General features: G+C 41.2%; 1 protein-coding gene across 3 annotated transcripts in view; it reads right to left on the bottom strand.

The window, feature by feature from the left end:
* TPD52L1 (TPD52 like 1) overlaps positions 1-26116 on the bottom strand; it is a 64100-nt gene that overhangs the window by 5990 nt on the left and 31994 nt on the right. The window contains exons 3-6 of one of the 3 annotated variants that reach the window (XM_060238933.1): positions 25725-25873; positions 7449-7550; positions 4008-4022; positions 462-500 (exon numbers count right to left, since the gene is read on the bottom strand). In XM_060238933.1, coding sequence (XP_060094916.1) covers positions 462-500; positions 4008-4022; positions 7449-7550; positions 25725-25873 — 305 coding nt within the window. Of the gene's footprint in view, positions 1-457; positions 501-4007; positions 4023-7448; positions 7551-25724; positions 25874-26116 lie in introns of those variants that run through there. The other 2 variants (XM_060238941.1, XM_060238944.1) reach the window with 2 other exon arrangements.

Genomic DNA, 26116 nt, shown 5'->3' with positions numbered 1-26116 from the left:
ATGAATGCTATCAAGACAGATTTGTATTTAGAAATTTTTAATTGACTCTATTTTAGTACATGTGCCTTTGAAGCAGGTAGAGATATTTTAATGGGGACAGAAAGCATAATATGAAATGTGAATAGGATCTTTCGCCTTTCTGGGAGAAGCCAATGAATTCTTTAGCAATGTGGCAAAAAGCATACAGATTGCACCATTCTAAAAGGACAGTCAATTTTTCATCATTAACATGTCCTGTAATGCACCTCTAGGTTCATTCTGAGGGCAGTATAAATGTTCACCTACATCTCTAATTTATGCTAAGACATACAAGATATTTTCTGTGTGTGTTTAAAATAAAGTAACAGTATATGTTTAAAGGAAAAGCGCTCTCCACCACCACATTAACATGAGTATTTCACAACTGTTGGAGGCTGAGGATTACATAACGTGCTACTATAGAAAGAATATATAAGTTTTACCTCATAGCAGGCATACTTATGGAATGACGAATAGAATAACTGTCACAAGAGAATAGGAGAGAAAAAAGAAAATATTAAAATATTAATACACACTTGCACTATGATCGGTTTCCAGAGCTGAGAATTTAAATTCTAAGACAAAATCTGGTACTCATGACATGGTAGAAATCTATATTGGAATTCACTATTCTGAGATATGGACATGTTAAAAAGGATGAAAGAACCTAAAGATCAGTGCAGAGCACAGGTTTTTAACACTTTTTTGCTGGTAAAAACTAGTTAAAAGTATTAAACAATTGCAAGATTCACAGGCAAAAATAGAGGAAAGTGATGGGCCTGAAGTGAGAGATTATAAAATTTCATGGCGCTCCTAAGGGATACCTGCAGAACCAAAGAGTTCCATGCAACAATCATAGGTAAACTATAATAGAATATGTCCTCATGAACTTCTACTTTGTACATTATATGAGTGTTAGAATTTGAGTCCAGTAGCACCTTTGTGACCAACAAGATTTTCAAGAGTCAGTGCTCCTTTCATCAGATATCATATGAGTGTTGTCAGCAACTGAAAAATAGAGTGTCAGACATTTGGCCCACAGGGTTCCTATCCAGTCCGCAAGCAACTGGCTGTCATCAGCTTCCTTCTCCCTCTCTCTTGCTTCCTTCTGCATCACAGCTTGCTTTGCCAGGCTCTCTCAATAGCACAGGAGCTTCAGAGTAAAGCCTCTCCTCTCTCTATTGGCTGAGGCTCCTCCCTCCTTCCTTAGGGAGGGAGAGAGTGAGAGCTTGCTTTGCAAGGCTCTCTCAATTGCACAGTAGAACTACTGAGTCAAGCCACTCTGTCCTCCACTGACTGAGGGTCCTCCCCTTCCTTGTCCCCTGGGGAGGAAGAGGGGGAGGGAAGGAAGAGCAAGAGTTTGGTTTGCCAAGTTCCCTCGATCACATGGGAGAGATACAAAGCACCTTTCGGCCCAAGGTTTTATTCAAAGTATGAGCTTTTTGCCTTGCTACAGAAAGAGATAGTGTGTGTGTGTTTTGTTGGGCTCGTTATGCCAAGCCTCTCCTGGGTGCAGCTGGGTTTCCCTCCCCCTTTTCACTGTATTCATTCCCTCATGATCCAACCTTTTAGAGTAGGAAGGCAATGTGAACTGTTTAGATGAGGAATAACAAGCCCGTGAGGTGAATTAGGCTGAGAGTGTGACTGTGTATCCAGACCAAGTCCATCCAGCACATTTCCTTTGTAGACTGGGTATTTTGAACTTAGACTTCCCAGATAGTAGGTTGATACTAACCACTATACATTGCTGTCTCTATTCTTGCACTATCACATAGGAATTGTAGCCTAAGACCCATAGGAATCTGGGTCTTAGGCTCAAAGCATTGACCATGAGATGTGTGTAATGAGATTTTTGCAATTTATACACCTAAACAACACCTGAACAGCATATTCAAGATTGCTACATCACAGATATTGTCTCCAGATTTTGATGCAAAAAATTCAGAGCAAGAGGTGTCAGTTATCTGAGACTGTTAAATAAACAAAATATTGCAAGTGCTAATGTTTTAAGCATGTTTTATTTTAAGGGTTTTTTAAAAAAATCAATTGTATTTGTCTGTGTCCTTTATACCGTTTATATCTCTGCTACCTGGTATTATATTTTATGTCATGGCTCACCCCGACAAGGTTTCATTTATGTCAGATCTGGCTCTCACAACAAGTGAGTTGGATCGATCCCAGTAGGCAGCCATGCTGGTCTGAAGCAATAGAACAAAACAGTACACAAGTGCACCTTTAAGACCAACTAAGTTTTATTTAGAATGTAAGCTTTCGTATGCTCTTAAGCAGACTTCATCAAACAAAATGGGAATGGGAAGCAGCAATACTTAATATAAGTGGGCAGTGTGGAATCATGGGAATGTTTTTAGCAGATTAAAAGAATCACAAATAGAGATCTGTGTTTGTTAGTGTAGGACAAAACAGGGTTAAAAAAACATTGGAGAGGTAAAAAGCAGATTGCTATCGTAGCTGCGGGTGCCATAAATCTAGGTAACATTCTGGCTTTGTTAGTTTAAATAGAAGACATGGTTTCTTAAGAGATTATAACATCCATGTAGTTTGCCATCAGATGGGTTGGTATATGCAATAAGACAAACAGCCAATATCCCCCATTTGAGTATGTCAATACAAAAAGACAAAAAAAAAATATTGTGATACACTGTTCGAAAAGAGAAATACATTGGAACACTGTGGATGCACAGCTATACTCAGTGAGAGTTGGTTTAGTATATGTAATGAGATAAAAAACCAATATCCCTGTTCAGTCCTGCTAAAAACATTCCCTATATTAAGTATAGCTGCTTGCCATTCCCATTTTGTCTGGTGAAGTCTGCTTAAGAGCATACAAAAGCTTACATTCTAAATAAAACTTAGTTTGTAACAAATGAGTTGGACATCCCTGATTTAAAGTCTCCTTCAGAGTGAAACTAAATAAGCTAGATGTTTGGCATGATGTGATCTAAATTTCACAGTAATGTTCACTTGAAAGAGACTACAGAGAAAAACTCATTTCAGAAAATGGGGGAAGCAGGCATCCCCATTCTTATTCCTGCCCCATAGAGAGGCATTTTCCTTCCATTATCACTTTTAGTAATTTAAACTGCTATTGCTCAATCAGGAATGAAAGCTCATACAACATGCATCTCCTTGTTCCTCCTAATTTACTTATGAGTCTTTGAGTGACATGCCAAGCACTAATTATCCACAACTATACTAAAATTTGGAACCCAAATAGTTCTTGAAAGGCCATCCAGGTATTTACTTATATTTTCACATCTTTTTAGTTTAACAAACCCTTAAAACAGTACCAAGGGCATTTGGGATCAGTTCATGGTAGTATTATAGACACTATTCAATAACACCATAGCATCAAAAAACTGAAACCAAAATATACCCATCTATTGCAGCTGTGTGAGGAATTCTCTTGGTAAGTTTTGTTCTGCCCTGGGAATGAGTTGAACAGCAATGAACATCCTCAGAATCAGTCTGGCCAGCTGTCTGAGTAATTCTCTTGGGTAAGTTTTACTTTTGCCTTGGGAATGAGTTGAACAGCAATTAACATCCTCAAAATCAGTCTGGCCAGAGACTAGTGAACACGCACACACAAAAATGGATGGATCACATAGAGTGCAGCCTCTAAAAAGAACCTCATAGTCCAAAAGTGTTTAGCACTTTATATACTTCTGGAAAATTTAGAATTTTTGAAAGATAAGGAGTTTAATTAAGTTTGCCTGAGAGTGACATATTTTGAATGACCTTCATGATGTGAAACTGAATCCTGTGTAATCCTGCCAAGAATGCAGTAAGCAACATCCCAAATATTGTCCCAGGTTTTCTTTAGTAGACCCTGCATCAGCTAAAATAAGCTGTAAGATGAAGATATTCTGTCTGAAATAATGTAAGTTTCTAATCTTCAGGTAGCAATTCTGAAGGACTATGTCATGTCCTCTTCCAAAAAACAAACAATGCCAAACAAGCATTAATCTTACCCAAGTGAATGTGACCTGGAGCAGCAGCATAAGGAAAAATTAAAAAGAATCAAGTGTTTGCATAAAGATGATGAAATTAGCTGGACATGGAATAATCTATATCAAAAAGAGTTCACACTGGCTCACATCTAATCAGCACTTCAGATCACAGTATGTTCTACTATCAAACATGTCTAGGGTAACATTTGAAGCATCACTAAACGTGTATACATTATTTAAGGCTTAACAGTTCTTGAGCAAGAAGTGGCATGATGTAAGCAGAGATTAACTACATACTTGTGTGACTGGAGGATGCAAAGGCAGAGTTCACAGTACAGACATTTCTTCATCTGAGCAGTGAAATTTTGAAGCAGATTCTGACTACAAACATCCATGTATATCTCTGCATCTGTGAATTCTAGAAATGCTTAAAGAGGTTCTGTTTCACACAACCATTTTCTAGCTGGATTTCAATTGTTTTTATCAATCTGTCTTCAGTATGTCCACAGTTAATTGTCTTGAGGGTGTGTATGTTGCATCAACTAGTTTGACAACATTTTCTTTTTTGGCGGGAGGGGGGGAGAATAAACACACTAGCAAATTTTGACCAGGGCAAGTCTATGTCCACAATCATTAATCAGCAACAGTCTCAAATTATCCAGTGAAAGAAAGAAACCTGTTTTGAAAACTTGCTCTTCCTTTTATCTACTAAAAGCCTAACTGTGCTCTAGTTACTCTTTGCCATTATGATCATTTACCAAGTGATAACACTACAGCTAAGCACGAAATCATTTAGGAAGCCAGCTTTCTATATCATCCTATCAAATGTTAAAGAGAAATTTAACCATATCTCAGGCATAGAGATATGTGATAAAATAGTGAACTATATCAATGAATTCTGCACTCATATTTCCAGCTGGATTGGAGCCAGATCATGAACACATGAAGCTGCCTTATACTTGATTAAACCACTGACCAATCAAGGTCAGTATTGCCCAAGCTGATGAAAGATAACTGCTATATTTGTTAATTATTGGTCTTGGTTTAAGAATAAAATTGAACGTTTCACATGCTTTAGATTCAGGCTGTATTCCTGCATATGCTTATAACTGAATCAAACCATTGGTCCATCAAGGTCACTATTGTCTACTCAGACTGTCAGCAGCTCTTCAGGGTCTCAGACAGAGGTCTTTCACATCAACTACCGCCTGGTTCTTTTAACTGGAAATGCTGGGGACTGAACCACAGACTTTCTACATGCCAAGTGGTGCTCTACCACTGAGCCAACAACCCCTCTCCATCAACACACAAATCTCATTCAGTTTGGCTACTCTGATGCTGTTTGCCATGACCCTTCAGTCTTCATTTTGATGTTCTCAATCTCTATCTATTAAGCCTATGATCAACAGACTTTTTCTGCTCAGCTCAAAATCTGACAAAAGCTGTTTGCAGACAGAATTTTCCAGGCGTCCAGCTAGGTATATTTGTAGAATGAGGAGGAGAATTAGCAGAAAAACAGGTTGAAGCTGGCATGGCAATTAGACCAGGGTGGCCAAACTGTGGCTCCTTCACACATACTGTGTGGCTCTCAAAGCCCCCACCATCCCATAAACTGGCTCTTATGTTAAGTAGGTTTGGCCACCCCTAGACTAGACAAACCCCCCAAATGGGCAACCTGGTACTAAAGAGAAAACAATCATGCATTTACAACTCCTTTGTCTTGCCAGTATCCTCCTTAACAAAGGAATTCCAGTGGCATCAGTCTGTATTTTAATAAAGTTCTCTCCTAGAAACTGATACATCTCATCCAGATGAAGTCCTAAGCAGTTACACCCTTCTAACCCCAATGTCTTCACTGGTCTTATATGAGTGTATCTTGTCTCAGAATAGCACTGAGCTCTATATCTGTTACATCTTTGTCATTCTCTCCTTATTTGGAAAGTATAGCAATGAGAAAAATCCATGGATCTCACTACCTCCTGCCCCAAAGACATCTCCCTTCCTTATACTGAATCAGACTTTCCTTGGTATACAAAAGTTCCCAGGGCCCAGCAATTCCATCCCCTCCCCCAGAGGCTTGCCGCTGATTTTGCATGAATTCCTTCCCTTCCCTCAAAGCCCAGGGAATCCATAGGTTTTATTGCTATTGTTTCCCCACTCCTACCTCAAGATCTGTCATCACTGCTCATGCTCAGATGAGTATCCTACCACCTGTATATCCTGGGTCCAGTTGACTCGCTGACTCCAGTTTTGCTCCACATTCTTTCTTCTAAGGATCATTCTTTTAGGATTATTGCCTGAAGTATCTGCCAGAATTCCTGCTTTGCATTCCTCCCAAGTTTTCCCTCTAGAAACCCAAATATCTTGGTTGTTGCAGGTCCAAAGTCTCTGTCAGCCAGCTGGACACCTGCCATCCCCAGATGAAAAATCCATGCAGAATAGAATAACTAGTATTTTCTAGGGCATTTTTGGTAGAAAAAGCCCAGCAGGAACTCATATGCATATTAGGCCACACTCCATTGTTTCTTATAGGGCTTTTTGTAGAAAAAGCCTAGCAGTAATTCATTTACATATTAGGCCACACTCCTGGCACCAAGCTAGCCGGAACTGCGTTCCTGCTCAAAAAAAGCCGTTATTTTTTTTCTGCTCTGCATTTCCCCACACTAATACTTAATTACATGAGCCTGAGAGCTGGTTGAAGTACTAGTCCAGGGCACAATCCTACTCTGTTAAAGTAATAAGGAGGCTTTCCACTAAAGCTAGGGGAAGGAGAATCGCAAACATCTACAAATTATGATCTAAGGATAAGATCCTAGCTTCTCTTCGGGGATAATCACAGCATTTTTTCCAACTTCCAGATGTCACATCTTAAGGTAAACAAAAAACAAAAAGCCTCTCTGACCAAAAGCCCCATTCTTTGCTTAGAGCTCTCTACTGAAATCACTAAAGGGAGATGGGGGGGGGAGGGGGGAGCAATCATTCAAAGTTTGCCAAGTAGGGACAAAAGTCAAATTAAATTGTGACCATTTTACAAATGTCTTTATTACAGTTAACATTCATTAAGGATTTGCTAAAAATGCATTAAAAAGTACACTTTCATCTTTCCAAGTACAACATGGAGGCAAGTGTCTCTTCCTCAAAATATATTTATCTGTAAGCATAAATTCATGATATAAATTATGAAGCTTTCTTTGACTCAGATTATAAATTTCCCAGTGGTCCTTAGTACAGAATCCTCATGAGTAATTATTATAGTTGCTTTGAGCATGCTAGGTTTTAAAACGAAAGTATATTTTTTACCAAATTTACACCCCACTTCCCAGGCATAAGGTTCTTTTAACAAGCTTAATCATAAAGAAGCTAGATAAATGGGGGGGGGGAGGAGTAAAAATGAATAATGGCTGAGCAAAAAATGAAAGAAACCCAAATTTCCTTCTGGAAATGAAATCCAAGTTTCTGTACCTCATGTCTCCAAACTTCTTGCTGATGACTGTCCCAACGTTGCTGAAAGCAGCTGTGGCCTTTTGTCCTGCTTGGCTCAGAGTCTCTTGAGTCTTCTTATAACTGGCAATAAAAACATCACAACATAAGGGACAGTTCTAGAAGAAAACAACCTGAAGCTCTTTAGGCTTCAGACCATGTGCTTCACCCTCAGCCCTTACATGTACATTATCTTTTTAGAAAAAATTCTTACAGTATGTTGAAAGTGGCTGAGAGAGCGAAGAGGTTTACTATACAGAACTTAAAACTAGGGTTGCCAGGTCCCCTTACCATTCTGGCAGGGGTTTTGGGGGGGGCATTCCAAGAGGGGGAGCCCAAATGACATTATGGGCCACTTCTGTTAAAACTGGAAGTGGCCCAAAACAGGAAATGGCTGGCAGTCATTTGAGTGGTCCCTAGGGGGAAGTGAAAGGGACCATTCAAATGGCTGCCGGCCATTTCAGAGCCCGGGGTGGCCAACAGTAGCTCTCCAGATGTTTTTTGCCTACAACTCCCATCAGCCCCAGCCAGCATGGCCAATGGCTGGGGCTGATGGGAGTTGTAGGCAAAAAAACATCTGGAGAGCTACTGTTGGCCACCCTGTGCCAGTTTTGCTCCCCCCCCCCGGCTTCTTATTGGCGGGAGAAGAGCAAAAACAGCCGGTTTAGGCTGTTTTTTACTATACCACTTAGGGAGGATGGTTTTGAAAGCTTTCACCATGTAAAAAAAAGAACTACCGCATTTTTCGGACGATTAGACGCACCGGACCATAAGATGCACCTTCGTCTACGTGCGCAAATGGCCATCTTCGGTGATGTGGGCGCCATTGCAGCCTTCGGGCCGCCTCGGCCGGGGGCCGCACGCAGGCGCGGGAGAAGCATGCCGGCGCCTGCGAAGTGCAGGATTTGCGGTGAGGGCGATCTCGCCGCTTGTCTCCCAGCCAGGCACGCAAGCGCGGGGCAAGCACGCCTGGCTGGGAGACAAGCGGCGAGATCGCTCCCTGCAAAGTGCTGGGTTGGCGATGGGGGCGGAGGGAGCGATCTCCCCGCTTGTCTTCCAGCCAGGCGTCCTTGCCCCGCGCTTGTGCCTGGCTGGGAGACAAGCGGCGAGATCGCTCCCTGCAAAGTGCTGGGTTGGCGATGGGGGCAGAGGGAGCGATCTCTCCGCTTGTCTCCCGGGGGCTGCAGGCCCCTCCCCCCCTCATCTTTTAGTATTCGGACCATAAGACGCACGCACTTCCCCCCCCCCCACTTTTTTGGAGGGGAAAAGTGCGTCTTATGGTCCGAAAAATACGGTATATTACTCCATATAATTATATCCGTAAAGTTCCTTAGGGAAATCAGTTCAACAGGTGTATACTGAAAGCTATCCTGTTTCTTTCCTTAAAGCAGCCACATAATGCATGTCATATTTCTTCAGACTCAATCCTCTTAAATCTGCACATGACTAACATGCTTTGACTTACTTGCATTCATCAGGATTTCTAAACTATTTTAAAAGCTGGAGACCAGCTTGTCAGCTAAAAAACCATTAGCTTCGTAAGCAAACTCTCATCTCTTTACACACTTCCTATCTGTTCTATGAAGATCTATAACACCTAGAAATAACACCAAAAAAAAAGATGTTCTCATCATAGGGGACTCGAATGCCAAAGTAGAAAGTCAAAAATAATTGGAACAACTGACAAGTTTGGCCTTGGAAAACAAAATGAAGCCGGGTAAAGGCTAATATGAGAAAACAAGCTGGTCATAGCAAGCACCCTCTTCCAACAACCTAAAAGAAAACTCTACGCATGGACATCAACTGATGGGCAACACAAAAATCAGACTGATTATATACTCTGCAGTCAAAGATGGAGAAGCTCCTTACAGTCAGCAAAAACAAGACCTGGAGCTGACTGTGGCTCAGATCATTGCAAAATTCATGCTTAAACTGAAGAAAACTGGGGAAACCATTAGGCCATTCAGGTTTGACCTTGATTACATCCCTTATGAATATACAGTGGAGGTGAAGAATAGGTTTAAGGAACTAGAGTTGATAGAGTGCCTGAAGAACTATGGACGGAGGTTCGTGACACTGTACAGAAGGCAGCAATCAACACCATCCCAAATAAAAAGAAATGCAAGAAAGCAAAGTGGCTGTCTGAAGAGGCTTTACAAATAGCTGAGGAAAGAAGGAAAGCGAAAGGCAAAGGTGAAAAGGAAAAATTCACCCAACTGAATGCAGATTTTCAGAGAACAAAAAGGAGAGATAAGGAGGCCTTCCTGAAGGAACAATGCAAAGTAATAGAGGAAAAGAATAGAATGGAAAGGACAAGAGATCTCTTCAAGAAAATTGGAGAAATCAAGGGAACGTTTCGTGCAAAGATGGCCACGATAAAAGACAAAAATGGTAGGGACCTAACAGAAGCAGAAGAGATCAGGAAGAGGTGGCAAGAATACACAGAAGAATTATACAAGAAGGATCCCAATGTCCTTGACAACCATGACAGTGAAATCAATGACCTTGAACCAGACATTCTGGAGTGTGAAGTCAAATGGACCTTAGAAAGCATTACTAACAACAAAGCGAGCAGAGATGATGGTATCCCAGTTGAGCTATTCAAAGTCCTAAAAGATGATGCTGTTAAAGTGATGCACACATTATGTCAACAAATTTGGAAAATGCAACAGTGGCCACAGGATTGGAAAAGATCAGTTTATATTCCAATCCCAAAGAAGGGTAATGCCAAAGAATGTTCAAACTATCGCACCATTGCACTCATTTCACATGCCAGCAAAGTCATGTTAAAGATCCTACAAGCTAGGCTTCAGCAATACGTAGATCGGGAACTACCAGAAGTTCAAGCTGGGTTTTGGAGAGGTAGAGGAACTAGAGATCAAATTGCCAACATTTGCTGGATTATGGAGAAAGCACAGGAGTATCAGAAAAACATCTATTTCTGTTTCACTGACTATGCTAAAGCCTTTGATTGTGTGGATCACAACAAACTGTGGCAAGTCCTTAAAGAAATGGGAGTACCTCACATGTCTCCTGAGAAACCTGTATAAGAAGCAACTGTCAGAATGGGATATGGAACAACTGATTGGTTTAGAATAGGAAAAGGAGTTTGACAAGGATGTATATTGTCACCCTGTTTATTTAATTTATATGCAGAGTACAATCTGCAGAATGCAGCCTGAATGAAGCACAAGCCGGAATTAAGATTGCTAGGAAAAACATTAACAACCTCAGATATGCAGATGACACCGCTCTAATGGGAGAAAGTGAGGAGGCCCTAAAGAACCTCTTGTTGAGGGTGAAAGAAGAGAGCACAAAAGTAGGCTTGAAACTCAACATCAAAAAAACTAAGATTATGGCATCCGACCCCATCACACCTTGGCAAATAGAAGGGGAAGACATGGAAATAGTGACAGACTTCACATTTCTGGGATCCAAGATCACTGCAGATGGTGACTGTAGCCATGAAATTAAAAGACGTTTGCTCCTTGGGAGGACAGCTATGGCGAACTTGGGTAGTATAATAAAAAGTAGAGACATCACCCTGCCAACAAAGTCCATATAGTCAAAGCGGCGGTACTCCCAGTAGTAATGTATGGCTGTGAGAACTGGACCATAAGGAAGGCCGAGCGCAGAATAATAGATGCTTTTGAGATGTGGTGCTGGAGAAGAATCTTGAGAGTCCCTTGGACTGCAAGAAGATCAAATCAGTCAGTCCTAAGGGAAATCAACCCTGACTGTTCCCTGGAAGGTCAGATGCTGAAGCTGAAGCTCAAATACTTTGGCCACCAAATGAGAAGGGAGCACTCACTGGAGAAGATCCTGATGCTGGGAAAGACAGAAGGCAAAAGAAGAAGGGGATGGCAAAAGATGAGATGGCTGGACAGTGTTACTAATGTAACAAACACGGATTTGAGCAGACTTCGGAGGATGGTGGAAGACAGGAGGGCCTGGCGTGACTTCGTCCATGGGGTCACAAAGAGTCGGACTCGACTGTGCGACTGAACAACAACAAAGCTTAATAAAAAAAAAATCACTGTTTATTTACACATCGATTCTGCTGCTAGCAAATATAAAAGCAAGCACAGTGCCATTCTAAATATTTCCTGTTTTTTTCTTTAACATATGTCACACATACAGCATGGAAAACAATGCTTACTTCCTTTCACCATACTTAGGCAAGAAGTTTTCCTATCTGCTCCAGGCACTTTTTAAAAGATCAAAATGACTGGAAGAGGAACAGGGACCAAAGGAAAAGCAATGCTGTCAGTAGGACATAGTGGAATATACTCCCATTTGAGATCAGGGCCCTTTGGGACTTATTACAATTCTGCAGGGTCTGTAAAATGGAGCTGTTCTGCTAGGCCTTGGTTAAGACAATGGACATCCAATTGGTTGGCCTCCCTGCAGAAAGCCGCCTGAGTATATTTGCCCATGTAGAGTGTTGACATCACTCCTGCTGTGATTCCAGTTGACCACCTATCCAGCTGTTATGGCTGCTGAGCAAATATTTTCTGCCATATTTAAATTGTTTTATTGCTTTAATTATTGCTGCAAAAACTTATTTTAATGTTTAAAAACCTGATCTTACTCGCCCTGAGCCCACTTGTGGAAAGGGTGGCATATAAATTCAAGCAAGCAAGCAATGCCATCCATTGTGTAACCAAGATGACTCTGACATAGCTCAATTGACCTGTTTTGTCCTTTGAATTTAAATTCTGCTCCAAGATACGTAACTGCTGCCACTTCACATTGATGCTCTTCCCCCTCATCTCTTCACTCAGCCAGTTTGGTGTAGTGGTTAAGTGAAGTGGTTAAGCAGACTCTTAACTGAGAGAACTGGGTTTGATTTCCCACTCCTCCACTTGCAGCTGCTGGAATGGTCTTGGGTCAGCCATAGCTCTGGCAGAGCTTGAAAGGACAGCTGCTGTGAGAGCCCTCTCAATCCCACCCACCTCACAGGGTGTCTGCTGTGGGGAAGGAAGATAATGGAGATTGTGAGCCGCTCTGAGACTCAGAGTGGAGGACGGGATATAAATCCAATATCCTCCTCCTCCTCATCTTCTTCTTCATGGGTTACATCTACACTGATCTTTAGCATGGATAACACGGATCAGGCTGTCCCTTATTAGGATTTGCTGAGCAAACCTCAGGCCAGGATTCTCTTTCACTTCTTTGCACCATGGTTCCAATGGTGTCCAGCCCACACAGGAATTTCAGATAGATTCTGGTGGGTAGCATTCTGGTCTGAAGCAGCAGAACAAAGTTTGAGCCCAATGGCACCTTTAAGACCAACAAAGATTTATTCAAGGTATAAGCTTCAGATACAATGAAATGGAAGTTAGCAGTTCATACATATAGGTAAAGAGTGAACAGAAATTAGCATACAATATAATGAAGATGTTTAACACATTCAAGGACCAAACAGGAATAACATGTTTAGTTTATATAATTACCATTTGTTTGGGCTTAATTTCGGGGGAAACAGTGATTTCTTAAATTTTGTTTCTTGTTTGGAATAGTAGATTAGTATAGTACATTGTAATGTAACATAATGAATAGCAGAATGTAACTTAATTTGCAATGGTAGATTGGAACATATTTCTCTGGTTTGGGGACAAGGCAGATACTCTACACAGACAATTGCCACCCCACTTCAAAGAAGATGCCATGAGGTTGCCTCCATATGTGAGAGGAGTGTAATGACAGGGTCTCAGTAAATTACTCTCAGCTTTCCACAACTAAAGATACATCTGCCCATCAATTTTTTGACATATTTATTTCCTTCATGATGTTTTTCTTAAATAAAACTTTGTTTCAAAGATACCACTGGACTCAAACTTTGTTCAGAAATGTCAGATGTAATTGTTTCTATAGTACCATCAAATGTGCATTGTGCTTTACAAAGTAATAAAAGATAAAAGTAACTGGATCAAACAGCTTACAATTTAAGACTAAGCACAGAAGGGAAGGCACCTCACTGAAGCTCCTCAAGTCAAAATCCAGGAATTATTCTACAGATAGTATAACTCTGTAATGTTCAAAAGAGAACTTTCACTGGGGATATGGTTAGATTACAGATACACTCAAAGCTTATGTTCTTTCCCTTATGCAAATTCTTACCTGTTTCCCTCTGGTCTCATTATAAATGAAATCTACTCCCTTGGTAACTATTTCACCCCTGTTTTATCTGCACATAATTATTACTTCTGATGCACTTAGAATTTCCTGCTTACACTAATGTTTATCTACTCTTAAAGTAGCTGTGCCGTATACTTTCAAGGAGCAAATGACTATGGAAAATATAGTCTTGATGACTCTTGAACTATTATTTGTCAAACTGTGCCGTACACTTTCAACGAGCAAATGACTGGAAAATATAGTCTAGATGACTCTTGAACTATTATTTGTCAAGGAATACAAATTTGTACTCATAACTTTTAATGCCTCATCTTCAATACGGAATTCTCTGGGATGCATCGGAAAGATTGCTGGGTCTCCCAGAGACTGCTAAATAGAATTTAACCTCTGGACAATGGCAAGACATTGGGGCACATTCACACAGTGCCTGCTGTAAATAGGTCCAGCCAAGATGCAAAAGCAAACTTCACAGTGTGTCAGCTCCATTTATGTGAAGACTCTTGACTATAATATAGACTCATTCTGGACATAACACAATCAAAACAGTGTCACATTTTGCTGACCTGGAAATTAACTTGGGTAAACTAGTAAATGAACACAGCTCAATGGGCAGGAAAAACGTTTATACTCCCACCCTTTGCAATCTCCAGTAATTGCGCTCTGTTGTATCCCAGGCCATGACAGATGCTATCTTGGAGAATAAAGAACACCTTGAGCAGGATTCCCAGAAGTAATCCTAAATAATAATGCTAGGATACTGTCTCCTAGCCAGCCATCCTTCCAGCATCATTAGCTAAAAAGGGGGCCATCCATGTATCCATCTTAATCATTTAGCCTCTGCATACATTGCAGAGAATCCATTCATTTTGTATTCCTGAAGAACTGGGATGGAGAAAAGGTTCAAAATAAAGCCAATTACTAGTTCACAAGAGTTAGGATTACTTTTATAAAAGCTTCATATAGGGCCATGAGTTCTCTGAAAATTGCTAAACTAATGGCCAAATAACAATTAAAATGTCACATTATCAAGATACATATATAACCTCTTAATGTAATTGACTTCCTTACTGGAAGTAGCCAAAATAACAAATTATCCTTAAAATGAATTCAGGTGGGATTCAGGTAATTTTAGACCAATTACTCTAATATCTGTTCTGGTAAATTGGTGGAAAATTTTTCATACAATGTGATATGAAGCATGTAAAAGAACAAGATGTCTAAGGAAGAATAAGCATGGATTCTTCAAAGGCAAATCCTGTCTCATCAGTATTCAGTTCTTCAAGAATGTCATTAAGAGTGGAGATAGATATCATGACTTCTGCCAAGCTTTTGATGAAGTCCCTCACAAACAATTCTTCATGTTCAGAGCCAGTATACACATAGTGACTACCAAAGGCTTGGGGCAAAGAATGGGCAAGGAACCAACTTTTATGTCCTGCTAGTGAACTTCCAGTGGCACAAGACTGGCCACTGGATAGGGAGGAAAACCCAAATCTTGGACTAGGACTTTGAGTCTGATCCAATAGGAACTGTATGTTCTTACTATATGCTTAATTACTACTCTTGTGCCCCACCTGTACAGAAAAATATTTTCTCCTTATAGATTAATTATCTCACAAATCCATTTCCCCTTCTTGAAATTATTTCTCCCTGCAAATCTTCCTCTTTGAAATATGTTTTTCTCCCAATTGGGAGTCCCAAGTAACTGTACACTCTGTATCCCTCACAAAAGAAAATGAAATCCCTCACTTGGCTGTCTCTGCTTCAGTCTTCTTTAGCCCACGCAGCTCAATCCCCACTGTTCTTATTCAGTTGCCAGGCTGCCAACTCTGTTCTCCTTCTTCAGTAACAGATGCCACCCAATCCCAATGCTTTTCTCTCAGCTCTACTTCAGCTTATATGGGGGAAGAACAAAGGTGCAACATTTGAAAGATAGGCAGCCATAATCATCAGCTGTCCACAACCAGTGCCATGATAAAACAGCTAGACTCTACACCCTGTATAGCACAGCAGTACACAATCACCTATAGTAGCAGCCAACAGAGAAGCCCCTCTTACCAAGAAATTCTGGTGAATGACTCTAGCTGGGAGCCTCAACATATTTTGAAAGGTTTTTAAAAACCAGTTCATGTTCAATAATGAAATGTCAAGCAATTTATGTATTTAGGCTACCCATGCCCACTGGCTATGAATTATTTTTTGCTACCTTTTTTCAGAATGGTGGGCTTTGCATACTTTGTAAAACTGTGTAAGAAAATAGTATCATTTCTTGCTGCGTGGCCATTTATGGCATGGGCACTTCTCTAGAATAGGAATAGCAATTTAACATGGGTCATACAGGCCTCAGAATGGGAAGGATAAAATTATAAGGCAATCAAAGTAAAAATTACAGGCAACCTAACAGATCTATAGTTTGGGAATGTATTAAATATTTTACTAAAATCAAATAAAATACAATACAACTGCTGGGTGACTAACAGCGTAAACCTAAACAAAGTTACATCACTCTAAAGATTCAGGACACCTAGAACAATAATTCTGTTTAGGATTGCACTGTGCCTGTCAGTGCCTTTGCATCTGTGGGTAAAACACTGGCAATATGGACTGAGCAACTGTGTAGAATACTGGTATAGTTGCCAGGCGTGGCATAGCAACCAGTGTTTGGAATTAAATTCCTGGTGACAAGCCTGATGGCCCATTTAAGAAAAAAAAATTCTTTTTCTGCTGTTCCAGGAGGTACCTCCCAACAGGGGACTGGTAACCCTTGTTAAAAGTCTAAATAATGTACTATTCTTCATAGCCTGTGGACTCATATACCTTTCTCTGTATAGGTCTACCTGTATATTAAGATCATGGCAGCCAAATCCATCCCTCAGCAGTACCAAGTATTAAAACAGGGCAAAGCCTAATAGAACTGCAGATGTGGCATGGCTTGCTCTGAAATGCAGATACAGCTCACATGCCATTATGGGTTTGTTCATTTATTCCAGACAGATTGTGTAAGTGTAGAATATGTCAAGAAATAAATCTACAATGTTGCCTCTTCTGCTGAAGTGAATGGGGAAGCTGTTCCTGCAGAAACGTATCATTACTAAAATATTAATAATAAGCATGTTCATGGTGCTTTCATATCACACATTAATAACCTCATTGTACTTCACTCCATGTATTGAGCACAATAATACATACTTCTAGATTTAGAATAATTAATTTTCTCTTGCAACAACGTGAAGAGATCCACAGGGGTTCTAAGGATCCCCAAGAGATAACAATAATTTGGCTTTTGATACTATGAAGTACATTTGCCCACTGCTATCTATATTTGAACTTTATCCCACTATTGGGACAGATGTTTGATTACTTTTTGCAAGTGACCCAGGATAGGCAAGAACATGCTGCTTTCCTTGCTGCTATTTTACTTCATGAATTATTTGTTATGGGGAACAATTTGCACAATGGAAGAAAGATTGGCACAACAGAAGTGTACCTGAAAAAAAACAGAAGCAGTTTCACTATGTAAAACCCACAGAAATAAAAGAAAACATTAACAATCTTTCCATAAGGCTTACTCCTAAGAGCATTACATTCAAATGTACATGAGTATGAAAAGTGGCACACTGTAGTTAGCAAAAATCCTTTCCCTTAACACAGATTGTTAATAAATCATGCGTAGGTCTGTCAAATGATCATGTTCTCAAACTCAACAGGGAGACTAAAATTGCCACAATTACAGCAGACCCCATTAAAAATGTTTCCAAATTTCTGGAAACAAACCAGCATACATTTAGTAAGGGCTTTTTTTCCTGGAAAAAGGGGTGCCAGAACTCTCAAGAGGGAAATGAGGGAGAAGCACACAGAATTCTTCGAAACAGGATTGTTCTAAAGCCAGCCAGTGGTGTCATTTGCTGGGGAACCAACCTCTGGTACACAAACCCTGACCAGGGGGAATACAGAGACAATGCTAGCACCACAATTTTGCATTTCTATATCCAACAATGCAAAAGTAGGGATCTAAAGAACACAACTCCAGTCATCCAGGCATATGTGATTTGGCCCCAATCTTCCCATTCTAGACCTTGGCAAAATCAAGGAGTGCTCCTTCAGAAATTAGTTCTTTATGGCTTTGTTTTGGGTGAAGGGAGGGGGGAACGCCCAGATCTAACCAGGAACTTCAATAGCAACTGAGCTGGTCCAAATGAATCAACTATTCTCTGTCTATTCCTTTCCTCCAGGTGATTCTACCTAGCAAAGCTCCTGAATGGGGCTCTAATCCTGTTAGAAGAGAAGAGGAGACTAGATTTATACCCCATCCTTCACTCAAAGTCTCCAAGAGTGTCTTACAATCTCATTTCCTTTCCCCTCCCCACAACAGACACTCTGTAAGGTAGGCGGGGCTGAGAGAGCTCTCCAAGAACAACTCCAAGAGGAACAACTCTGAGAGAGTTATGACTGAACCAAGGTAATACCAGCAGGTGCAGGTGGAGAAGTGGGGAATCAAACCCGATTCTTCCAGATTAGATTAGGATATACGCGCATGAGCAACTAAAATGTAGGCTTTTAAAAATTATTCCAGAAATTTGATAAAAGACAGCAGCAAAAAAGCAGGTTGAAGGGCCCCTGCATTATAATTTATTTTTTATTTATTTACTTTAGATTTATACGTCGCCCACTCTGCAAGCGGACACTGGGCGGCTAACAGTCATAGTAAAAACAATTTGAATTACAGTTTTAAAACAATAAAAAACATATAGATAATTTAAAACTAAACATTTGGTTCTATGGAAAAGATTTTTAACACAGGCGGATCAGATTATATTGATATCTTAGTTCTTTTATTAATCTGTTAGTGGTCCTACAGATAGTGTTGCTCAGTGGCATAGTAGTGGCAACCTCATCCTACATTAGTTGTTGTAGGCCTGTCAAAAGAGTTTGGTTTTGGGAGAGATCCCACAGGGCTCTTATGGCCTCTGGGAGAGCATTCCATAGTGTTGGTGCTGCCACTGAGAAGGCCCTGGTCTGTGTAGAGGTTAGCCTGGCCTCCCTTAGTCCGGGGATGGATAGCAAATTTTGGACTCCTGAACGCAGTGCTCTCTGGGGTGTATATGGGGGAAAGGCGGTCCCTTAGATAGACAGGTCCATGACCTTATAGGGCTTTAAAGGTCAATACCAACACTTTGAAACGGATTCAGTGCACAATAGGCAGCCAGCACAGTTCTTTTAGCGCTGGATGAATGTGCTCCCATTGAGGGAGCCCCATTAGCAACTGTGCTGCTGCATTCTGCACTAGCTGCAGTTTCCAAGTCAGAATCAGAAGTAGCCCCATGTAGAGGGCATTACAGTAGTCTATTCTCAAGGTGACCGTAGCATGGATCACCATTGCTAAGTCATGGTGCTCCAAGAAAGGAGCCAACTGCCGTACCCGCCACAGATGAAAAAAGGCAGACTTGGCAGTGGCTGCTACCTGAGCCTCCATAGTCAGAGAGGACTCCAGGAGCACTCCCAGGCTCCTGACCTTTGGGACCGGTATTAGTGGCAAGGGAATCTCCTCTCCTGGGCCACTGCGACTCAGACAGAGAACCTCCATCTTTGTCAGATTTAACTTCAGTCGACACAGTCTGAGCCAGGATGTCACAGCTTGTGGTGCCAGGTCCACCCATCAATAGATAGAGCTGGGTGTCATCTGCATATTGATGGCACCCTAGCTCATACCTCCTGACAATCTAGGCAAGGGGGTTCATGTAGATGTTAAATAACATCGGGAATAGAACCACCCCTTATGGCACACCACATGTGAGTGGGTGCCTCTGGAACGATTCCTCCCCATCACCACCCTTTGTCCCTGACCTTGGAGGAAAGAGGCCAGCCATTGCAAGGCGGACCCCCGGATCCCCACATTGGCAAGGCAGCTGGTGGTCAACTGTATCGAATGCAACTGACGGATCTAATAACAGCAGCACCGCTGAGCTCCCTCGATCCAGGTGGCACAGGAAGTCATCTATGAGGGCAACCAAAACCGTCTCCATCCTGTGACATGGAAAAAAGCCGGACTGAAACGAGTCCAGTGCAGAAGTGTCATTCAGGAACCCCTGTAACTGAGTCGCTACAGCCTACAGCCAGTCGCTACAGTAAGTTTGACACTGGCCGATTCGGTTGGGTCTGCAGATGGCTTTTTAAAGAGGGGGTGAACCATAGCCTCTTTAAGAGGTGTGGGAAAGATCCCTTCTAAGAGGGATCTATTGATAATCACCTGTAGTGGTTCATGTAGTGTTGCTTGGCTAGCTTTCACTAGCCAAGACGGGCATGGATCCAACCCACAGGTGGTAGGGAGCACAGTAACAAGGATCCTGTCAATTTCTTCTAAGCTGAGTGAATTTCCAATTCCCTAGCATTTGGTTTACCTTGTGACAAGGTTGTTAGTGAATGAATTATGCTAAATAATTGTGCCGCAGACGTGTGAGGTCACAGACGTAAACCGGGTCGCAAAGTAGCCCTTCTTTGTGGCCTGGACTGCCATCTCATAGGTCTGCATAAATGACGTATAGGATGTTCTCGCTGCTTCGTCATGAGTATGTCGCCACTGCCTCTCTGTCACGTTCTCAGGGCACAGGCAGGCGGGAGTCCAAAGCCAGTCCAAAGTCAAAGTCCAGGAAGTCAAGCAGGAGCCAAGTCACCAAAGCAAAATCGCAAACTGGAATCAGAAGTCAGTGTCCAAAAGCCAAATGGTCAGGGTGCCAAGGAATTCAAGCAGGTTAGGATCAGGAAGGAGCATGGAGGCAAGCCAAAGAATAGACTTGTTGCTTTCATAAGGTTACAGGTGGTGGGTGGGAGTTATATGGGAGCCTCAATCAGCCTTCTCCCTGGGTGGCAGCAACTCAGGACTGAGAGATCTGAAGCATTAGCGTGCCTCATGTCTTTGCTCTGAAAGTTCTTTCTGCAGCCTGCTTCGAACTCTTGAGATGAGAGGGGGAGAGCTTGGAGGGGATTGATTGTCTACAGCTGACACTGGTGCCTGGAATGTGGGGAGAGTGATTGATGGGCCAGCTGCTGGTTGTTTGGCTGAGGAACTGGCTGGCAACTCTTCCAGGTCTGTTCACCCTTCCAGCTCCCCCTTGTCAGGGCTCATGACACTCTCTAGTTGTCTTAGTCTCTGTTTCATCGAATGTAACTCTGGGGTGTACCACAGTGCCAATAGAGAATAGGGACTAAGAGAATGCTGAGCAGCGATCTTGTCGATAGCTGTGGAAAGTCGGTTATTCCAAGTCTCCGCAAGCTCATCAACGAGTTGCCCGAGGGCCAGGAATCTTGCAAGGCCATTTGAAACCACATAGGGTCCATCTGACTTCGTGGGTGAACTAAAAGCTGTTCACTGCCTGAACAGGGTAGGAGTGGGATATTCACATGGGCCCTCAGAGCATAGTGGTCCAACCATGGCACTGCGTCCATAGCAATCAGTCCATTTCATATTTAGATCTCTTCCAACAAAACAATTCTATGGGAACACCATTACCTGTTAACTGCAAAACCTGTCATCCAATTCACAGAACAACAAGAAAAGGCAAGTAGCAGGACTCTTATTTCCAGATCAGAGAGTAGATGGCTCTGACTGAGTAGAAAACATCTAGCACACTACTTTAAACCGTAAGGATTTTGGTGATGAAGCCACAAAAGTCTTAGGAAACAAATTTGCTGTAGGATGTCAGCTGTAGCAATTTAACTGCAAATAATATTCCACTGGGAAGAAGTTGTATCTATACCTGTTTGCCCTAGTGCAGCGTTTCCCATTTACAGGGTCGTGACCCAGTACCGGGACATGGAAGCCTCAATACTGGGTAACAAGAAAAGCCAAAGCTAGCCCCACCCCAGCAAAGCATGAGCTCTCCTCTGCTTCCTTCCTTTCCCGTCTCTCTGTTGTGCAGAGAAAAGCTAGGCTTGAAGACAGACACAGGCTTCAAAGCCTGAGCTCTGTTTTGCTTCCTTCCATCCCCCAGTGTCTCTGTGTCGTGCAGAGAGAAGCTGGGCTGCCTCTCCCTCCTTCTCCCCCCCTTCCAGTGTTTGAGAGAAAAGTCAGAGTCCACTGGCACTTTAGACCCATGAAATGTTCTTCAAGGTGTGAGCTTGCATGTGTCATTCATTAATTGCAGTACACTCTGCTACCTTTCACAGCAATTCCCCAGTGTTTCAGCCAAGGAAAAGTATGAAAAATAGCTGTCAAAAGATTTTCTTGAAACCAATCAAGCTTGGTTGTAGCTTGAGGTAGGGTTCCAGTAGTAACAGCTGAAGGAAGGGCCTACTAAATGTGTCCGCATATTTTGAGGTACAGCAGCTGCCATGGCCCAGTGTGGGTGGTACACAGTATTGTCATTCCTGATAGCAATGGCAACAGCACTCCCAACTGTATACACTAGCCAGTGCTGTTGAGAAAGGGGTGTGTACGTGGTGCAGGCAACTGAACATAGGCATTAGGTGCTTGCAAGCTGGAGAAGAACACATAAACAGATAGGTGAATGCAGGTGTGGGGGTGGAAAGAGAAGACCCTGGGAATGTATGAAAAAGTTGCAGACCACCCACTTTCCACCCGCATTTTGGCTCAGCATGAGTTTCAGAGAGATTTTTCTGAAAATGAAGTTACTTCAGAAGAAGAGGCAGGTTTGGGAAAGTGCCCTGGAAGTGACATCACAGGAAGAGGTGGAGTTTTGGTTTATTGTGCCCCGGAAATGACATCACTTGGCCCTTGACCTGGAAGTGACACCACAGGAAATGACATGATTCCTGTCTCCCAGCTCCACTCCCAAGTCTCCTGACTCCCGCCCCCCCCCCCCACAAAGTGGGCCACAAAGGAAAGTAAAAATAACCAAGCCATGGGAAAAAAAGTTTGGGAAACCCTGGCCTAGTGTTATCAGTAAAGACTTTCTGTGCTGAAATAATGGCTAGAATTCCAATATGGGACATACTTATACCAGACAGAACTTCACTGACAGTTGGTTTTACCATATCACTTTCCATTACCAAAAGCAAGCTTAAAAAAAAAAAATCTGTACAGCACCTAAACTTTATCTGTGGCATCCATTATATGAAAACAGCAACTTAAACTTCACCAACTCCCAGTGGAACCAACTCCCAGAAGATGTAAGGGCTTTGCAGGACCTTGCCCAGTTCTGCAAGGCCTGTAAAACAGTTCTATTTCACCTTGCCTTTAGTTAAATTACAGTATAAGTAGATGCCCAACATCACTGAATTTAATAGTACCAACACTAGCACCAAAATTGTTTTAGATCATTTTAAATTGTTTGATCGATAATGATTATTGTTAATTTTAATTGTTTGCTATTGTTTTATTGTCTGGGTTTGACTGTTGTTAGCCGCCCTGCGCCTGCTTCGGCAGGGAGGGCGGGATATAAATGCGAGAAATAAATAAGCAAACTGCAGTCTCCCCTGTATGTGCATGTTTCTTTTTGAACTCAATATCAGTATTTGAGAAAGGCCATTTCTAAAGGAAATATTGCCTTTTAAGTGAGAATTAATCTGTGTTGTTCCACACCATGGAATGAACATATTTGAGTTCTGAACAAAATCTTATATAAATTAAATTTCTGGCACTACTGTTAAATGTCAGCAATTCAGATAACATCCACTACTCCATATATATTTTTGAAGTCAAACAGGATTAGTTTGTCCTAAGGGTTTCAACTGGAGTCAAATAGGATTAGTTTGTCCAAAGAATTTCAATTCAACAGCCAATCTTCAATGGAAAAGCTATTAATATTATTCCTGTAAAACAAGTTCTTTCAAAGTGTCATGCATGTGTCCTGACATGTACACTCAATAAATCCAATAATATTATATGCAATCAATAACTCCCTCAGTAAAACATTATATATTTAATACTGAGTGCTACAAGAAACTGAGGGGGAGGGTTTCCTCCTCCTCCTCAACTTTCCATTTTCCTTTCCATCCTCCTTTTGCCAACTCCCCCCTATTCTCCTTGTTGTGTTGCCTAAGTGTTAACCCATGCTGCTAAGGCAACTCAAGATAGTGCCCAGAAAACTTGGTACAACAAATGACAAGGTGTGCAGTTCCTGCTGTGCCATGGGAATTTGCTCACAAAACGTTGGGTGAGATGCTTGGTCCGGGGCACCATAATCTGCAGACTAGTATTGTCAAAAATATTTGTAACCAATTTGTTCTGGCTGCCCTGTGGATTTTCCAAGCCATATTATCTCTGCCTGATGTATGGGATCCCTGTGTGGATCCAGAATTTCTCTAAAGAGGTTGAATGCATTAATGCTATCTTCCTGCACAGGATTCTTGGCCTACCTAATTCTGTCGCTTACTTTACCCTTTGTGCTGAATTGGGTTTACATCTTATTGAATCACGGGTGTGGTCTTCTACTATCAAGTATTGGCTTCGTCTTCATTTTAGCTCCCCTTCCAATAGTCTTATTGCTCTCCTCCCTGCAGACCCTTACATCTTGACATGGTCACAATTTATAGTGTCCAAAATTAAATCTCTCAGAATTGTTCTAGATTCTTTGGCCAATTCTGATGAAAGGGCCATTGTTCGGATTGTCCAAAGGGGGAATATTGCAGCCCAAACAATCAATGCTGGTAGCTCTGGAGTTTGCTTACCATGTTACTTTAGCCTCTCTTTTGCACAAGATTCTATGACTCAGTATTTTTCTAACCTGATAAATCCCTTACACCTCAGATCCTTTATGCTATCCAGGCTTAATCTTTTCCCTTCGGCTGTCTTAAAAGGCAGATATAAGGGTATTCCTTATAAGGAAAGAGTTTGCTCCTTCCTTTATAACCAACCTGATTCTGTGCAACATATTCTTTTTCGCTGCTCTCATTATTCTTCTCTGTGCCACTACTTGATTTGGCCTCTTCTCCCTTCTGCAAAACCTATGACCAATTATGATTTAGCCTTTTTGTTATCTGACAAGTCCCCCGAAATCACTGCATCTGTGGCTGAGTTTCTGTCACATGTATGAAAGTCAAGGACTAAACAATACAATATATAGATCTATTCTGCCTGCCTGCTTTGCCTTTTTAATTTCAGTGGGTTCTGGTTGGTGGTGACCTTTTATATTTTTAGGCGTCTAGTTTTTGGACTGTTTACTCCTGTTTTATTGTATTATTATGCCATTAAAGGTTTTATTGATAAAACAGACTGGTCTTGTGGCCCTATGAAGGCCACATAATTTGGTATGTGTCAGGTTGCTAAGGCAATCTAAAATAGCACCAAAAGTCTCACAAGGTTTTGAGCGTTATCATAGTTTTTATGCAGCCTTATCATTCAGAGATCTATCAGACTTATTTGCAGTCTATAGAAACAAGGGGGAGGGGTGCTCCAAATTTGGACCTAAGTGAGGGAATCACATTTTCCAGCATATCTGGGGGATCTGCTGGATAGATTTTGCCATCTGTACAATAAAAGAACTTCAGAACTGGATGAAGTGATTATCTGTAGAGTGTATCATGTACTGTGTTTAATTTCACTGGATCATAACTGTATCAAATTATAATTGCATCAAATCAATCGTAGTTACAGCAAGAAAAATATCTACAAAAATGGCATTTATCTGAACCTACCATATTGATTTATATTCACATGTGGAAAATCTCACAGTGAGTTATATTAAAATCAAAAGGTAAGGGATTACTAATGGCCACTAGTGCATGGTTCAACAGCTGTTGAAACAAATTCTCCCATTTCTACTGGTGACTAGTATGGTGTGGACAGTAGTCAAAAAGAAACACACGCACACCCTCAAAACTAATCAAATGGACAAAAAAGGTTAATTAAGCAAACTTCAAAATATTTATAATTTTAAAAACCTTAAAATGTGTTTTAAGTATCCATAAATTACATATACACCATAAAATTGCTCTACTATACATATGCATATAATAAAAATATAATATTGCTCTATATAGTACAGCAATTTTATGATGCGTGTCTAATTTATGGATAATTAAAACTCATTTTATGATTTTATTATATGTGGTTACTAGTAGTCAAACCACTGGACCCCACTAAATTTCTAAAGATTTATGAAAGAAACACTCAGTGCTACACAAAAGTAAAGAATGATTGTGTGGATAGTTCGTACTCACGCAGCAGTGGTTTGCACATCATGCCAGCTTTTGCTAAAGTTCTGTTTCAGTTCATTCATCAAGTTGATACCAAGTTTTTGTTTTATTTCCACAAGATGCTTCTCTTTGGCTACTAACACTTGTCGTAAAGTTGCAATTTCATCCTCTAGCTGAAGAGAATTAAACAACAGCAGCATTATTTTTAAACATTACTTTAGTATCAGATGTAATAAGTTAGTTTGGGGGATCCTAGGTTTGTGTGTTGTATTATCAGGCTTCCTCTATCTTCCCCTTATACACAAATTGAAAACTCACTGCTTTCATGGCAAACCATAATATTGCTCTCTTGCTTTGAAACCAAGATTAAATTGTGTCTTGGAATCTTTTTTTTTAGGGTCACTCTTTATTTTTAT

Source organism: Heteronotia binoei, chromosome 1, assembly GCF_032191835.1.
Source record: "Heteronotia binoei isolate CCM8104 ecotype False Entrance Well chromosome 1, APGP_CSIRO_Hbin_v1, whole genome shotgun sequence".
NCBI classification, from domain to species: Eukaryota; Metazoa; Chordata; class Lepidosauria; order Squamata; family Gekkonidae; genus Heteronotia; species Heteronotia binoei.
Note: the sequence above shows the minus strand (reverse complement) of the source record. Positions and strands in the feature narration are given on the sequence as shown.